The sequence below is a fragment of the Rattus norvegicus genome, chromosome 10 (assembly GCF_021556685.1).
Source record: "Rattus norvegicus strain SHRSP/BbbUtx chromosome 10, alternate assembly SHRSP_T2T, whole genome shotgun sequence".
In the NCBI taxonomy this organism is placed as follows: Eukaryota; Metazoa; Chordata; class Mammalia; order Rodentia; family Muridae; genus Rattus; species Rattus norvegicus.
Window position 1 is genome coordinate 35,082,258 of NC_141543.1, and position 18,311 is coordinate 35,100,568.

Below are 18,311 nucleotides of genomic sequence, written 5' to 3' on the forward strand. Positions count from 1 at the left end.
TGGCCCCCGCACTCGAGCACGCGCGCTCGCACGGAGCCAAGAGTGCACTGAATAGATCCCCCCAAATATGCAGCCGCCGCTCGCTGATTGAGAACCCGTGTGTACATTTACGGGCATTTTAAACAAAGGTAGCAACGAGGACCAGGAGGCGTTCAGCGCCGCGCAAATACCCAGAAAGCCACCGAAGAAAGGAGCGCACAGAGTTATTCCTCACTTGTGTTTCTTAAGCCCATCTCCCCAATGCGCTTTTCCTTTCTTAACTTTCCTTTAGGGAAACAGGCCCGTTTCTCTCTTAAATCTTTTTAGCCCCCACCCTCACCCCCCCCCATCGTCCCGTGTTTCTTTTCTTCCACCTCAGTTTGTGCTTTAAAACTTAAGCAGTGTTAATTTATAAATTGCTAGAGAGCTCCTTTCTAAAATCCTTGGAAACCCACTCCACCCCCTATTTGGAGAGAGCCGGCTCTAGTCTCCTAGGCAGATAGGCAAAATTCTCAAAGTGGGGTACCAGTCGGGCTCCATCCCAGGGCAGCACCAGACTACAGTTCTTTTTCTGGAACACCGCCAGCTGTTTTTCCCCCAACCCAGAATCATGTCGGGTTTTAGCTATCCGTGCTCAGGCCAAGACTGAACCATGTTCCTCCAACCCACAATTAAAACCTGTACTCAGCCGTCCAGATTTTTGTCCTGTAACGGGCATGGCAAATATCCGACATCGTGGCAAAGTCCTGTACTTAAGTTGTTCCATTAGGCAGGCTTGCCACAGCTTGGACCTCAGCTGGGACAGAGAGAGATGACATGATACAGCTGGGGCTGGAGTTGGTGTGGCCCTTGGGGAAGATTGGGAGAGAAGCACCCACTTACATTCCAGCACAAACTTGTTTTTCAAATAGTTATATTCGTTAAGATTTCCCCGAAACCACTCTTCTCGCTCCTGTGTGATTTGTCCTCAGGGTAACAAGTGCCCTCTCTCTCTTTTTTCACCCCGCTATGTGTAACCAGGACCCAGTGTACCCGCGAGTTCTAGTGGTGGTGAACAGACAGTAAGATGCCTCTGCCTGGTGGAGGTTTGACTCCAAGGTTAACAGCACTGTTCCTGGAGACAACGTCCTGGTAACTTTATCAGCGGTGTGGCGGAAGGAAGGATTCTTCTGCTTCCACTTCTCTTACAAACCCTCCATGTCCTCACCTGTACAATGGGAGTGGACTGTGGTGCGGATTGAGTAATTTCATGTCTGGTAAACCTAGCAACAAAAGGAATCTATTTATTGTCTGGGACGATCCCGGGGGAAACCCGAGAGAGAGGCCACAGCTCATTGCGAGAAGGGACAGTTCTGTGGTACCGCACCGCGCCTGGTCCCACACACGTTGACTGTGTCTCTGCGATACAGCCTATTCTCTACCTTCTGTGAGTGGTTGTCACTCTCTTCTTCAGTTTTCTAGTTGGTTCCAACAAGAGGAGGGTTATCCCAGGGACAGAGACTGGATGAGCAAAGGAGGGACTTTTCCGGAGCGCCGTGAGGTCGCAAGCCCGGATCAGAGTCCGGATTTCCGGTGGCGTTCTGGCCTGTGGCTCCCACGCTCCCCATAGCGGTGGGTGGATGCCACCCGGGGACAGACAGACCAGGGTTTAATGGGTGCGCGGGTCCCAGTGTCAGGTAGCTCCAAGCTGCATCCGTAGTATCTTCTCATCGCCCTCGCCCTTGCCTGGCTACACCCCACTTTCCCAGGGACTCCAGGTCGCTACGAACTCTGCCACTCTGCGGGGTTCCCCTGAGAGTGGCCTGGTTTCAGCCCGCCCCACTCACACATCTCAGAAGTCTAGTGGCCCCCGCAACTCCCCAGAAGCACGCAGAGACAGAGGGCCTTTGAGCCTCGGGCGCTTTGTCGCCCATTTCCCGTTCCTCCCACCACTGAATGAAGAGCCTGCTCTCCCACTGGGGTCGCAGTTACCTCTGGCAAGACAGCTAAGAAAGGTGAGGGGTTGGTTCCCGGATTGGTGGCTCTCGGGGCGGGGGTCCTCAAGAAGAGAAAAGTAGAACGTGCTTCAGGACAAGTCCCAAGCCTGCCTCCTGGGGGCAGACAAGCAAAAGCCATCCCCTTTTTTTTTCTTGGGACATTCCTTCTGGTCCCAGTTTCACTAAATTCAGGGGCGTCTTTCTTTTTACTGAAGGGCAAGCAGGGGAGCATAGTTCTACCGGAGCCCCTAGAAAATATTGCATCATTTTATATGCCCCATGAGAGGGAGTCTGGGTTTACAGATGTTTGGGACAGCCTGGGTGCCAGAAGTTAGGCTTGAAGGGTACAGAGGGAGGGGATTCTTGTGCCCTAGCCTCAACTTCCTCTAGCACTGGAGGACAGCTGGGCAGCCCTGCCTGGCAGTGTGAACCCTCTGAGAACCTATCCATGAACCCCCCCACCACCCATGAGCTGAAGAAAGTGCTAGAAGTTCAACAGGAAAACATCATGCCAGAAGAAACCTGTTCTTTACAGTGGCTCCTTCCCTATCTCTTTGTTTGGAGAGAAGGCAAGATTTCCTAAGTGTCTTTAAATATAGATTCCTAGGTACCATTGCCAGAGGCTCCGATCCGCAGCTGTGAACGAGGCCCAGGAATCTGAATGTTCAGAGAGAGGGGGGAGAGGGGGAGAGGGAGGGAGCTTGGCAGGGAGGGAGCTTGGGAGGGAGGGAGGGAGAGAGAGAGAGAGAGAGAGAGAGAGAGAGAGAGAGAGAGAGAACACTCAGTTTTCTGTAAGGCCCCTCTCTCTTTTCCACTCTCTTTCTAGTCTCCTTATACTTAAACATTTATTATTGGCTGCAAAAGCCAAGTTAAAAGGCAATTCACCTAGATGAAAACCTACGAATGCACTCTGTTTAATGACAGTGAAATATGTCACCACCATCCCAGGTGAGATGCCCACTGGCTGTCAGGCCAAAGGGGATCTGTGCTGTGCTGTCCAAAGATTCTTCTCCTCCTCCTCCTTCTCCTCTTCCTCCTCCTCCTCCTCCTCCTCCTCCTCTTCCTCCTCTTCTTCCTCCTCCTCTTCCTCCTCCTCTTCCTCCTCCTCCTCTTCCTCCTCCTCTTCCTCCTCCTCTTCCTCCTCCTCTTCCTCCTCTTCCTCCTCTTCCTCCTCTTCCTCCTCCTCCTCTTCCTCCTCCTCTTCCTCCTCCTCTTCCTCCTCCTCCTCCTCCTCCCAGTACTACTACTACTACTACTACTACTACTACTACTACTACTACTACTACTTTTACTTCTTCTACTTCTCCTCCTTTAGCTTAGTGGATGGATATGAACATTGCTTCCTTCCTAGTTTCTGGAGAACTGGACAGCTAAAAAGCATTCTCTGTACCAGGCTCTTTTTTTTGGGATAGTGGGTTTCATGTACTGAGTGGCACCAGGATCCTTCGTGGATGACGTCCAGATGTCTATATTCTCTGTGACTCTTGTTAATCGCAGGCCTCAGTATGACCGCATTTCTTCTTTTCCAGCAATGATCTTTTCCTGACTGTGTGCTTTCCACCACCAGGACCTCTACCCTACTACATACAACGTTAATGCTTTGGTCTGATTACTAAAAAGTCTTGAGACTCAAGTACTTAAGGAGGGAGGCCTGAGTCTTAAGCTAGGACTTCCCGGGACCCATTGCAGGAGGGTGGCCCCTGCTTCCTGATGCCCCTACCTTAAAGGATCACCTCTGAACCTAAGGAATGAACTCATTTTGTGAAGCCCTGAAGTTAAGAAGATCCTGGGTCTGGGACATCAGCAAAAGCTTGGAGCTTTGGAAAAAGTTTAATAGGCCCAGCTACAATTGTACATTTAAATTCTAAAGAGATGAGGAAGGTTTTACACACACACACACACACACACACACACACACACACACACACACACTCTACCTACTGTTTGCCAGAAACTCTGGCATATGCTATGGGATCAGATGATCTCTGCTGAGATGGCTTGGAGGAGATGGCATTAATTATGGTACCAGAAAAAAAATGTCCCAGCACATGTGTAGTCCAGATAAATAGTCTGGGAGCTAGATAATAGATAAAGTTGTGTCTGAAGATAGTGGCCATGCATTCAACCTGTAGTCTTGGAATACACCCAATCTTTCATCACAAAAGGGCTCCACTTTCCTCCTTGGACAGACACACCAAGCATTACATTTGCTGGCCTTAATTGTTCCATTCAACAGGGATGTGTGTTCCTTTCCATCGCTGACAGTGATACATTTTATAAATCAGAGGGCCAAGGAAGACCAGAAGAAAAGGGAATCTAGATTTGGGGCAAAGAATTTTCCCCCAAGGAGTCCTTAGCAGCCTTGACTGCATCCAGGATGTCCTCTGAGGGTAATGATACAGTTTACCATGAGCTTATTAAACGTTGCATCTTTTTAAAAAAAATAATGATGGGGCAGGCATATTACCCATAAACTTCCACCCATTTCCTCTTCAGCCACAACACCAAGGCCAATAGGCCTGAGGTGGGAGTGGGAGACAAGTTACCCTCTTCCTCCTCCTTTTCCTTCCTCCCTTCCTTCCTTCCGTCCTTTCTTCCTTCCTTCTTTTTCTCCCCTTACATTCTTCCACCTTATCCACTTCCTCCTCTTTCCTTCCTTTCCCTCCCTCGCTCTCATCTCTCTTCCCTACTTCCCAGTCTCCCTGCGGTTGTGATGGAAGTTGGCTTAAGCCCCCTTCGCGTTTAACAGAAAGAACTCTGTGTGCCAAATAACCAGCTAATCAGAGAAGGCAACATCCTTGCTGTGTTGGTAAGGAAAAATAAAGCTACTTTGCGGAGCAGGAGAGGGGTTTGGGGATCTGAAGATATTTAGAGTCTCACCCTGGCACAGTCCCAGAGACCTATTCATTCTTAAGAGACTGCTGAAGTGACCGAGTAAGAACCGCGCCCAACAGCGTTTGTGTCTGGGCTAACCCCAGAATCAGAGGCATTTCAGAGGCCTGCTAAGGACCGAGTCTGGATCACACAATCCCTTGTGCGATCTACTAAAGTATTCGTTGGGGCAATAGGCTTCTCTACCTCTCCTGACACGGAGACAGTGTGTCTTCCGAGGGCCCACAAGTCTCGATCTTGCTCGCACACAAAGTTCAACCCGCTACCCTTGCTTCAGAGAGAAGAGCTGGGCACCTGGGATGGGCATCCTGGCTTTTCTGCCTGGTCAGTCCTTTTTCCTCCAAGTTTGCCCCCGAAGTCCTAGGACAGCCGAGCAAGGGACTAGGCGTCTGCCCAGGGAGAACGCAGTCAGTACGCCTCCGTCGCGCTCTGGGCGCTGAGGGGATGCTCAGGAACTGCCATGGCGCATACCCCTTCGGCTCAGGATACCTCCATCTCCTTCCCTCTGCCCCCTTTCTTGCTCTTTACGGCCGAGCTCCCTCCAGCCTAGATGCTGGTGCTCAGAGCTCCCTCGTTCGCCACTTTGCCGGGAACTTTGGCGGCTCCCCTGCGCCACCCAGAGAAGGATGTTAATGAGGGAGTGTGGCCAGGCTCTGTGAACAAGCCAGCTCGGGAGCTGCGATTGGCTGCGATAAGGCGGAAGGATGACGTTATGCAAAGAAGGGGCGTGTCCAGGCTGCGAGGGCCCCGCCTCCTTCCCTTTGGGGTTAGTGTGCCTGTGTTTAGCTCTAGGGAGAGTCAAACTGGATTCCACAGGGAGAGCCTGCAAATCACTTCTATTTTAGCAAGGAGAAAACAGAATCTCCATCCAGCAGGGTCCACCCCTCTCTTTCTCCCTCTCCTCTCTTTTTCTATCTCTTTCCCTCCCCCCCTTCCTCTTTCCCTCTCTCTCCCCTTCCCCCCACCCTCTCCGGTGTATCTGTCTACAGAAACCAGCGTCCTCATCTACACGCACGGAAAGGAAAGAAACATCTTTGGTTGAGAGAGGAGGAGGAAAAAAAGAGAGAGAGAAAAAAACTTGCCTGGTTGTGGAAAATGACACTTCAAGTAGCCAAGCCGGCTTCGAGAGTCGTATCTATTGTTTCTTAAATTGTCATCAGGGTGGTTTTTTTCTTCCTGCTTCTTCAAGTGAAGGTACCGCTACAAAAGGAAACTCCAGCCCCTCCTGTTCTCCAACGGCCTGTGATTACTACAAAAAGAAAAAAAAAAGCAAAAAAAAAAAAAAAAAAGCAAAAAAAAAAAAAAAAAAAGGAAAAAAAAAGCACCCAAACTCAAAACCAACCAACCAAACAACCCCCAACAGCCAAGCATACATCTCTGTTTTTTCTTAATTTTGGTCTTTTCGTTGGATTTTCCCTTTCTTTTTTTTCCCTCGCCCCCCCCTCCTTGTTATCGCTCAGTTTTGAGCGAAGGTTTACATTTTTAAAAATTTTGCTTTTCAGCCCGCCTTGATGTAGCGCGAGTTTCATCGACTCAAAAAAAAAAATCTGTGGTTGGAGTTTTTTTTTTCCTTTTTTTTTTTTTTAATATTTTCAAAGGGGAGGAGATTTTCCACAAGAAAAGGTTGTTTTCATGTTTGGGATCCAGGAAAGCATCCAACGGAGTGGAAGCAGTATGAAGGAAGAGCCGCTGGGCAGCGGCATGAACGCGGTGCGGACGTGGATGCAGGGCGCCGGGGTGCTGGACGCCAACACAGCGGCGCAGAGGTGGGTACCGCTGGGGGACCGTGGAGGAGAGGCCGCCGGCTAGCGGGAGAGCCCGGAGACCGCGGCGCCGCTACCCGGGGCCCGGCCACGCGAGTGCGTCTGCCGCTGCGCTGCGCTCGCCGCCTGGGCTCCGCGCTCCCCGGCTGCGCAGCACTCGTCGCCGCCGGCCAGAGAACAGCGAGCTGCCGGAGGGAGCCGAGCCCAAGCTTTGTCGGCACTTTCCGCAGCCCCATCTGCGAGTGTTTTCGTTTTGTTTTAACCCAGAAGAGGAGTCTCTGCAGCACGGTGTTGGATAGCTGCGCTTTTCTGACCGCTTGTTTTCTTTTCTGGGTGGCTATATATTTTTCCCCTTCTCCTTCCCTTCCCTTCGCTTCCTTAATTTCTCTTCAGTTCTTTCCCTTTCCCCCGTTCCTTCTCTCTTCTCTTTTTTCTTAATTTTCTTCTCTCCCCTTTCTTTCTTCCTTTCCATTTCATTTCACATTTCTTTCCTTTCTCCCTATCTTTCCTTTCTTTTTTCTACCTTCTTTAATTTTTCCTTGTCCTTCCCCACTCTTTTTCTCTTTCTTTCCTTCTCAGTTTCACCCTTCTTTTTTCTTTACTCTTTCCTCACCCGGCTGTCTCCTCCCTATATTCTCTCCCCATTTCTCTCCTATCTGGTTCTTTACTCTCCCCTCTCTCCACCCCTTAGCCTTCAGTTTTTCTCAGTCTGCCTGTAGAGGAGTGATTTCCAACTTTAATTCTCACATCTCCTAAAAGCCTTTCTCATCCCCTGTCACCTTGGACTCCTCCAGTCCCTCTCCAGCTCTCCAGACCCTACACTGAGTGGCTTGGAAGCCATGCTCTTGGAGGCCAACTTGAGGAACTTCCCTGGACACACCCAGTGCCCTGTCCAGGGGCTCCTGGTCCCAAGTGAGAAATGGTACCTTGCTCTTTTCATTCTTGGCCACCAGCTGGGCTTAGGGAAAAGTTTGTGGGCCCAGGCCCCATTAGACATATAAGGTGCAGAGGGAGAAGGGAGAGTAATTCCATCTTTCCAGTTTTTTTTGGGGGGGGGGCAAGGACTAGGGACAACTGTCCTGTATCGTTTCCATCCCGCTGAGCACAGGGTTGGGAGTGGTTGGTAGTGAGAGTGAATTGGGTAACTAGGCTGGAAGCGAAAGTGTGTGTGTGTGTGTGTGTGTGTGTGTGTGTGTGTGTGTGTGTGTGTGTTGCCCGCCAGTGTCCTGCAGTTTGGGCTGACATTGTGGTGTTCCCGGGCACCCCAATCTTCAGTCCCCAGTCCCAGACGGATCTTCTCAGCCAAGCAGCCTTGGTTTCTGCAATGTGTGAGGATGATTTTTCAGAATGGCAAAACTTTGTCAAGACAGGTCTTTCATTAAACAATTAAACCAAACAACAACAGCCACCTACAACAGTAAAACAGAACGCCCCAGTTCCCTTTCCAATGGCGATCGATCATTTCTAATAGCCGCGAGTCCCAATCTGGGACCCTTCTCCCCTTGCTTGTGTTTGTGTAGAAAATTAGCGTGCTGAGGCCGGCTACCGGCAGCTGGAGGAGGCCAGGGAATTTCCTGGAGGGTGGCTGCTGCAGCGAGCAGCCTAGCATCCCTGCATACATTTCCACCTGCCCACTTACTTGAGAGATTTGGAGGCGTAGTTGGAACCCATTCCCACGCCCTGGCCTTCGAAGTAGTAAACTGCGCACTTTCTCTTTAACCCCCTTTCGCTTCACCCACGGTCACGTTTCCTCTCCACGCAGTGCGCTTCCAGTGGAGTAAAGATTGTAGCGTTTCATCTCCTACCCAAAACCCAAACAAAACTTTCACACCTCTGAGTTCTGATGACCCGCTGTCTCTGGAAGGGGAGGACAGGGACATGAGTGACATTTGTGCGGTTCGTCAGCCGCGCTAGAGCTCCTGATGGGTCATGGAAGGAGCCCAGGAGATGTTTTGGGAGCAGAGAAGGTGGGTGTTGGGGGGTTCGCTCGCGTGTCCTGGGTGACAGAGGGGTGCGGGACACAGTCTGGGTTAGCCATCTAACTCTGCGTCTTTGGTCGCAGCGGGGTGGGTCTGGCCCGGGCTCACTTTGAGAAGCAGCCGCCTTCTAACCTGCGGAAATCCAACTTCTTCCACTTCGTCCTGGCCCTCTACGACAGACAGGGCCAGCCCGTGGAGATTGAGAGGACGGCCTTTGTGGGGTTCGTGGAGAAGGAAAAAGTAAGTGGGCGCAACGCAGTCCCCAGTAGTCCCGGGCTCAGAGAGAAGGCCCAGGCTCCTTAGAAGCCGCCTCCATGTGTGGGCAAAGCTTTGCTCACACTCCTGTGAGAGCCCCCCACCCCCGCCCCTCGCCTCCAACTACTTCCCGTCCTGGACGAATCCAGGCTCCTGGGACACAAGGTCCTGCTCCAGAAAGCTAACATGGAGCCCCCAGAACTGGAGAGATTCCAGGGAAAATGAACGGAACCCTACTTCACTCTAGCCCTGGGAGCCTAGGGGTGTGCTCGCTCGAACTATCAGATCTGCATTGCTTGCCTCAGATGGCCCAGGCTGCAGTCCCCAGACTCTGGGAAGAGTCTCACCCATGTGCATCTCACAGAAATTTCTGGAATGGTAGAAAGAAAGTAGTTCAGGATGACTGTGGAGAAAAGATTAAGTTTGCCACAATTTCTGTTGCTATTGGGGCTGGCTGGCTTTACAGGATTTGGGGGGGGTCCCATTTGGGAAAAGTTGCCTTGAAGTTGGTGCACTCGCTCACGGAGACCTCTTTCCTCGTCTCTTGTGTCTTTGGGCCTTGCTGCAAACCAGGAAGCCAACAGCGAAAAGACCAATAATGGGATCCACTACCGGCTCCAGCTCCTCTACAGCAATGGTGAGGCTCCTGTCGGGTCGGTGCCAGCACCCTGGGGCTCAGGGTCAGGGCAGGGGGCTCACGGAGCTCCAGGTGGACGAAAGCCCCCCAGCGAAGCTCAGCCGTCAGCCACCCTCCAGGTGAACAGGCCTCTCCGAAATTTCATTCTAGAAGTTTCTCACCTGAGGAGGCAGAGGGCGGCTTGGTCAGTCCAGGGCTGACCAGAGGCCACTTTTCCCTGACAAGACCACTCGTTTGTCTTCTTTCTCCCCTTCTTGAGGCCTGTGTTGTTCGGCCAAATTTCCAAGTCTCAAGGCTCTTCGGGTTATTTTTGGGGGTGGGAGTGGGAGGGTAGGAGTGGAGGTGCTCCTGACGGATCCAGGCGGCTTCAGAGGGACTCTAGCCTGGGGGATGAAGAATGGCCAGGTTGAGGGGCTTCCCTCTTTTTCTAGCTCCAGTGCTTGGAGGAGGCTTGCTTCTAAGGGAGTAGGCCCGCAGATCCTTTCTGGATTCTGGGAAGGAAAGTCTTGGCTCGCCCCTTTCAGGACAGCGGGAGTTCCCCTTGGCCTTGGACCCCATTGTGTGCAGTTTTTGTTTGTTGCTATTGTTATGTGTATTGTGGAGTTCTCTTTTCTTTCAGGGCTTATCCCCTCTCTTAATTTTCCTTCCTCCCTCCACCCCCAGGGATAAGGACCGAACAGGATTTCTACGTGCGCCTCATCGACTCCATGACAAAACAAGTAAGTTTCTTAAAATTCCACACGGAGGGGACGGACGACTCTCGGGTCACCAAATTTGCTGCAATTCAAAAGCTGGTTGAGCTACTGAAAGATGACTGGGACGCAAACTCTTAAGCCAGGGTGGCCCTGGCAAAGTTGTTGCAGCGCAGGCTTCCCAGACCATTTCTGCTCGAGGCTCACTGTCTCCCTGGGAAAGCCAGGCCTGGCGATTAAAACCTGGGGTGCTGAGAGAAGGAAAAAGGCCTGAACTTCCTCTGGCTTGGCCAAGGAGTCCTAGGGGAAGCAAAAAGAGCCCTAGAGACAACCCCCTCCGGGGTGGCCTTATGGACTGAACTCTTGAAACGCAAACCAGCCAGGTCTCCCCCAAGGCTCAGGCCTGAGGAATTGGTTTGGGGGTGGGGAGTTGGGGAGAGGTAATTCTGGCTTCTTTAGAAATGAAGCTGTTGGAATTTGCAAATGAACTCTGCACAGATTTTTTTTATTTTCTTAAAGGCGATGGTATTGGAAGGTAGTGTTGGAAGTGGGAGCCTACAGTTGTTCAAGGATATTTGCAAAAAAAAAAAAAAAAAAAAAAACCCTCCTGCTTTGGCCTCCAAGTTTGGCTGTAAGCCAGAGAACAAGAGCTAGCTAGCTTTCTGTCTTAAAGGTACACAGACAGCATTTTCTTAAGCTTGCCAACACACAGTGTCAGGCAGTATACATTAAGGTTGAGTTATGTTTTAAAAGATACAATTATGAGCCGAGTTGGAAGTGAGGCTTGACATTTTAATGAGGCACAGGAAGTTTTTTTTTTTTTTTAATCTATCCCCCTTCTTGATTTTAAGAAAAAGTATAGTTTCAGAATGAAGTAGCTGGTTAGTTAGTTGAAGTAACAGAAAAAGAGAAGACGGCTTTATTGAGGGGGGGAGAATTCCAAACAAAAGGAAAAGTTATCTCTTGTACAGCAAACAGTAATTTATCGCAGGGTTGAAATGTGTTTATTTGATTGACATTTTAAATATTCCTTTTAAAACAAGGAAGGGTGTTCTTCCTTCACTGGCTTAGAAAGTTTGGAATTAGGGTGTTCATGGATAATTGAAAATAGCTTTAGATCTGCCTGGCTATAATGTGCATAGTACACATTAATAAGCTGTTGGGAGTCGGAAATCTTAACAAGAAGCATTTAATCACAGCTCATGTTGATTATCATGTTTATATTGTAATGCAAATAAAATATATGGAATTATGGACAGGAAGCATATTTTTAAAGTAATAAGTGTCTAAAATTGCTATCGTGTTATTTCCCTTACGTATTTTTGCCCCTGGAAGACTGTGTTTATTTCTTAGTTGACAGCTCAGAGTGAATTCCCATTTATTGTTCTAGCTACAGTTATTCTCTTGAATTCTTTTGATTGCTACATAGAGTAATTCTCTGTCCTTTGGACACTGAACTTTTGATTTTTTTTTCCTGAGCAGAAACACACACACAAAAACTTGATTTAGTGTTTTTTTAAAAATGTTTTCTGATATCAAAACAAAATACATTAGGTGGAATTTGGTTTTTCAAAAACAGCTTTTGATACGATGGGTGTCATTTCTTGTCCTTCTCGTCAGAGAGGAGTGAAAACAGGGAAGCCAGAGGGGAAAGAATGAACCTTAACCCCTACTCCACAAGTATTTATTAGGACTTACTTTTTAAGAGAAAGGACATCTACACCAACAACTGTACAGGGTCGATGTGTTTATGTAGTTGACCACTGCAAGTGCAGGCCGAGAGCTATGAGGAGCTCTACTCCAAGGAGCATAAAGTTGCAATAAGTTTGGAGACATTGTTTCTGTTTGATTTAAATCTCCCCAAAACTTTTAATTCCTACCTCCCTAAGCAAATATTGCTACTAAGAATTGATTCTTATCAACAAACTCTCTCATATGAGAACAGTGGAAGGAATTTTTTTAAAAATATAAAGCAATATGACAAACATTTTACTAACAGGGCCATGGAGTTCTTTTTTTTTTTTTTAAGCTACAGCTGAAGGTATCTTTATGACAGCATCATAAATTCCATGGGGGAGGGAGAGAGGGGAAATGGTTCCTTTAAAAAAAAATAACAGGTATGAGAAAGACATTTGCCATATATGTAAGTTTAAGTTATAAATACATGTAGTTATATATTCTAGCCAGGAGCAATCTGAAAAAAAATTAACAGTTATCTAAGTTGGTGTAAACGTATCAAGACAAAAGACAATTTAAGATGTCTCCATCTGCTTTCATGGTGATTGGGTACCCGCCCTTTCTATAACTTTCACTTTGAAAGGCAATCTGTATTCAGTATCCAGTTGCTTGTCCTTTGACTCCAGGCTGCCAAAGTTTTAGAAGTAGGTAACCTTCTTATGGGCTCAGTTAATATCATGCACTCCAAAAAGGCAGATAGAGATACCGGAAGCTGTATTTTCTTAGCTGCGGGGGTGGGGTGGGGGGGTGGGGTCATGTTTACACTTAGCTCCAGGAGTGATCTCCCTGTAGTTTGAAATTATTCTGTGGTAATTAAACGCTCAGTCTGACTTAAACCTTCTAAAAGTGTTGGTTCTATGTAGCTATAGACAGTGGCCCATTTAAGTAGGAGTGACGGAGGCTGTTTGACTGGGTGGCAACGTTGCCCTCTGCGAAGGGCTTCCTGATGCATTTCAGATTTTGATATTCAGAGTGTGGAACAGAGCACAACTCTCAAGGTCTAAGAACACCAGAGCTGGGGAGGGAGTACCTGGCCACCGTGAAATCTTGTCTCCGTTGTTTGGTGACCCTACTACTACCCCTCCTGTGAATAGACACGTGCCTTTGCACACGTGATGTTGTACCCTTGACTCACAAGCTGGGGTTAACATTCAGACGGAATCATCAGCCAGTCCCACGCAAGAGTGGCTGGGCTACAGCTGCCCAGGCTGTTCCTCATTTTGAGTACATCTAGCAACGACACGGAGGCCAGACAGAAATGCACTCAATCAACCCAGATGTCTGAGGATGACACAGTGTTTCACACCTTCCTAAAGTGTCTCATTAGACTATTTGGAGGAAGGATTCCTAATTTTGGGCCCTACTCTGTAGTACTATGGAATCTCATTAGGAGCAAATGCAGAAGACTCCGAGGTCCCCTCTTCTTATCCCTTTTTTTTTTCTTTTGTAAAACATGGGGTATAAAATATAAAAGTTTGAGCAAAACAAAACAGAGCGACAACCAAATCAAAACCCGTTCGATCAGAAAAGAAATGTCTTGCTTTTGGGAAGGGTTGTTCGAAAACCAAGTTTAGCTGGCCTAAAAATAGATTGTTTTTGTGTTGTTGCTGTTTTTGGTATTCTATTAGTGAGCAGGCAGAAGCCCTTAGAATCCAGAAGTTTATGGCTAATGCATCCAGAAGCAGCGTCAACTGCAGAAGCTCTCGTGGACCCAGTTAGGGAGGCCTGAGGCTTAACCTGTCTCACTTCAGCTTTGCATGTGTGATTTGAGATTCGATGTCCTCTGTGGTTCATTCATTGAGAGGGGGAGAGAGGGAGAGAGAGAGAGAGAGAGAGGGAGATTGAGATCTGTCCTTAAGTAGTTAATACACACCGAACCAGCTCATTTCTTACACTAGTTTGCTTTAAGAGTGAGTGTTTCCTAGTGACACTTGGTGAAGAAAGGAAACACAATCTCACATTCCCTGCCCCCAAACCAAAGTGTTTCTCTGCCCCCCCCCCTTATTTCATTTATTTATTTTTGTGAAGGGCAAACAGAAGTCACGGCACGTTTGTATGTATTGGTTTAAAGGTGGGGTGGGTGCAGGGCTGTGAACAGTGCTGATACAATGTGGGGTGCAGGGACAGTAAACGTGAAGGGTGTCAGATCTGTTTCTTTCTGTATTTATTCTGAGGTTCCCAGCCCTTAAAGTTGCTGCTATAACTTTACCCCCATTGGTTATGTCATTATATTCTACCATGGCTGCATAGGTTTGATTAACTACTCTTTCAGCTCATTTGGTGATAGACACTATTTTGTTTTTCTTTTTTCGACGTATCTATAAGTTCCTAAGGAATTTACCAGGCCAGCAAAGAGGCTCTTTCATATACCCAGGGAGTCAAACAAGAGAGGACAGAGCAGGTTTATGTCAGGGGCTAGATTTCAACAGCTTTCTGTCTCCTTCGGTAACATGTCAGAAAACGCAGGTGATTTAAATTTCCTTGCACATAGAGGAATGAAGAAGTTTGGAATTTTTATGCATGATCAGGACCTGTGTTTGGGAAAATGTAAACTCATCACAGTGGAAAATGTGTTGTTTGGAGTCTGGGGGTGAAAACAAAGCTGATGGTTTTGGAGAGCTCGCCGGAGCCAGATGGCCTAGTACTTCCCCAGTCTGGCGGCCCAACTGCTCCCTCCTGGATAATATACAGCCATTTGTTCGGGGATATTTACGCTAGAGCTGTTTCCATGTGAATGTTTGAACAGCATTAAAAACGAACATATTAGTCGGGATGCATTTATCGAACTCATATGGCTGTACAGACAGCCCGCTATCTGTGTGTTTCTTACTGGGGATGACGACTGTTAGGACGTGGGCATGCGTGAATTGTTGACATAGGTTTTGGAGCAGGGAAGATTGGGTTTTAGCGAGGAATGAAAAAGTATGTATGAATTTAGAATCAAACAAATGGGAAAAATGGTTGCGCCCAACTCAAAGTTCTGCTGTGGAAATTAAATAGATATTAAGACCTTAGAACAGTGATTGGCATATATTAAGTATATAATAAACTAGCTATTCTTATGATTTTATCATTCCTGCCTGGGTGAGTTGACAAGTCAATTGTATCTACTAACGCAGTAAATGCAGTAACTATCCATGTAGAAGATCGTTTATTACTTCTAGGGGGGAAAAATGTCCTATGGAATTATTTGAAATATTTAGTCCCCACCCAACCCTAGGGCATTTGAATAATATAAGGGCTTCGAGATCTTCCAGACAGAAGGGGTATAACAGAAAGTCCCCCTGCACTGGGGACGTGCTTGCCTTTTAGTCGGGGCTGTGGTGTAACTGAGCAGCACAGTGAATCTGATATCTTGCCTCACTCAGTTCTGAAAACAGGCCTGCTTAGCTGCAGAGCTGAAATTACATCTTTGCAATTTGTCCGCCAGTAGCCAAGTTGCTACTTGAGGCAAAATGAGTTTTGATTTTTTACTCTCCTATTAATGTTAGATTGTTGCGTGACACAATTGTTTATGGAATGCCAGGTTTGTGGTGTTTTCTTTGGCATGGCTTAATTTTTTTAACTAGGGTTCTTTCACCTACTGGAAACTGGACTATATTACATAGCACTCTTTTATTTTATATATATATATATATATATATATATATATATATATATATATATATGTTTTAATGAAAGGCAGTGGAACGTGGTGGGTGAATGTAGTCATTACTGTACAGTGTATTGATACTATAGACATCATTATTGCCTTTTGATTAGCTGAATTCTTAGTAATTTGGTATCACCCTTAGTTCATATTTGGAAGGTACTCCTCTTTTGGTTGAAGAAGGCTGTTTTTTATATTTATGGCCCTTTCTCTGAGGTGACAAATAGACTTTGCTTTTTGTTTTGTTTTCAGAAATAGAAGTATCATTTTCAGGGTTATTGTTTTGATTTATGTGGGAAATTCAAATTTCTGTTACCTCTCCTCTTCCTTTTCCTTCCCTCCCCCTCACCCCTTATTGCAAATCGGGGACAAATTCCTAATGAGAAAAATGTGCCTTCTCATTGCTCCCTTGAGTGTGGCCTGGGACAGAAGGAGTTAAAACTATCAGAAAAGTAAACAAAAGAAAGCAAGTTCAATTCTGTGAACTTCTGTGAGCATCCCATTGAAGTGTGATCCCCGTGTGTCCCCCCCAACTCCCCCACCTTTGGCTGTGTGGTCTCTACCCTGAAGTAAGAAGTCTCAGTGAGCTTTTAAGCCTCAGCAATATTTTCGAAAACCTAGATGACTTTTAAAACAGTGGTAACTGAGGCAAGTGTGGTACAGGGATTGACTGATTTTCTAAGACTTGCCATGTTGACATATAATATTAAGCAGTTAAAACGAATGGAATTTTCTCTTTTGGACAGTGAAACTGTTGTTCTTCAAGGGTATGAAGGTTTTGTCAATGCCCATGTTTTCTTCTTAAGTTAATCATATATATTATATATACATATAATATATATATCACACATGCATGCACACACATACACACACACATGCACACACACACAATATGATTCAGAAAACAAGAACAGGCATTCGTTTCTGCTTGCTTGTTACTTTCTGTTAGGGGCTGACATTCAGAGAGGGCAACTACTGACCTATCAGAAAGTTGGGTCTCCAAATATGACCGGTTTGGACAACTTGTCTCTTGAGTAGCATGGGTTTTGAAAGTTGAGGTGAAGTTACTTCTGTTTATTGTTTTACGTTTCTTTCTGTCCAAGCATCCCTATGGCCTTGAGGCGTTTGTTTGCCCTTGGCAGGGTTAATGTAAACAGCATTTTCTACTTGATTATATATATATATATATACATATATATATTATAACATATTATTATTTCTATGGTGATAAAGCTCAACTTGATTCACCCTCGATGGATCTATTTCAATAACGCGTTTTTATAATTTCTCTCCCTCTCCCTCCCGTCTGAGTGGCAGCTCCCCCATCCACACTTCTGATAAACACATTGATTTATTTAAGCCGGTGTTGTCCTTGTTGCTTTCTCAGCAGACCACCTTCCTCCCTGTGAGCAGACGCATGATTTACTGTGGAGGATGACAATAAGCCTTCTTCTCAGGGCTCCATTGTCTGCATCCTAAGCCAGCTGTCTATTAAAATGGTTTCACTTAAAATAGTCAAGGCTGTTTATATGCCCCTGGGATCTCCCAGCTGATCCAACCTCAACCATCTCGTCTCAAACCCCACAGAAGCATACATTTACATTAGTGAGAGAAGCTGAAGCCCCCTGTCCTCCAAAATTGGCATTAGAAGATGCCTACCCTTGGGGGTGGTGTTTAACGTCTGGATTTGCTCAACTGTGAGCCAGTCTTGCTGTGCGTGCTAAATGTACACAGTAGAGATGCTTTTAGTAGGGGAGCAAGCTGCAGTGGGAACTTTGAAGCAGTGGGGGGTGGGATTGGGGGAGAGTCTGTCTTAAAGTTACCATGATACTGGAGCCACCCAAATAAATCTATCATATCTACCTACCCCTGGTCCCGTCTAAACACTCACCTCTGGACCAATATTTTCTCTGTCTTGTGTATGTGCATGCATGCATGCATGTGTGTTTAAGGGAAGCTTGCTCCCTTAACTCGACTGTGCGGTTTACTCTAGGGGCAGGAATTTTACCCTTCCTATCCCATGGTAGACTTCCACTCTATTTTACTGCAGAATTCCCCAGAAGCAGGTACTTCTTTTTCTACCCCTGTGCCTCGAGAACCCTTCTTATTCTATCCAGGCGCAGGGAGACGGAAGGCAGAGGGAGAGGGAGAGGGAAGGCAGAAACCTCCGATTCCAGATCTCCCCAGAGTTCTTAATTATTTCTGAGCAAATCCAAACTCTTGGTTTCATTTTTCTATGCTTGACTTGGAGAAAGATTCTCTGTTTTGACTCCACTGCCAGAAGCAAAGCGGCAGCTCAGTATCTGGTAAAGAGATGTATTATGGAGGGGCTGGGCCTTTAACAAGTGATGTTCAGTTACCAAGGAGAAAACACAGGACTTCTGGGAGTCCCTGTCATCCATTGCCTGGGGGAGTCCTCAGTGGATTTGCTTTGAAGCTTATTATTAACTGGGTATTATCGTGGCCTCATTCATTTCAACTAGCAGCCTTGGTAATAGTAATGTTTATCTCCTCTAGAAAGTTCCAAACCGAGATCTTATGTAACTGATATGCCTGCCATGTCCCCCCAGATCATGTCATTTCGTCTCCTCTGCCACCTCCCTGCTCCAGCACAGAAAAGTTCTCTAGACCTGTAGACTGACTTATTGAGTTATTATTATTGTTGTTATTGTTATTATTACTATTATTATTTTAGCAGCAAGGCAAACCCTGGAGCTGCAGCAGAGGCTATGTAGAGTTTCAGGAGAACATA

At 46.9% G+C, this 18,311-nt stretch overlaps 1 protein-coding gene across 22 annotated transcripts in view; it reads left to right on the plus strand.

Annotated features, from left to right (window-relative positions):
- Positions 1–5,647: 5,647 nt before the first annotated feature.
- Ebf1 (EBF transcription factor 1) overlaps positions 5,648–18,311 on the plus strand; it is a 389,987-nt gene continuing 377,323 nt past the window's right edge. For 4 of the 22 annotated variants that reach the window (XM_087569387.1, XM_087569386.1, XM_087569390.1 and 1 more), the window contains exons 1-5: positions 5,648–6,041; positions 6,495–6,613; positions 8,673–8,829; positions 9,418–9,481; positions 10,145–10,200. In XM_087569387.1, the coding sequence (XP_087425513.1) occupies positions 6,522–6,613; positions 8,673–8,829; positions 9,418–9,481; positions 10,145–10,200 (369 nt within the window). In that variant the 5' untranslated portion in view covers positions 5,648–6,041; positions 6,495–6,521. 22 annotated transcript variants of the gene reach the window in all.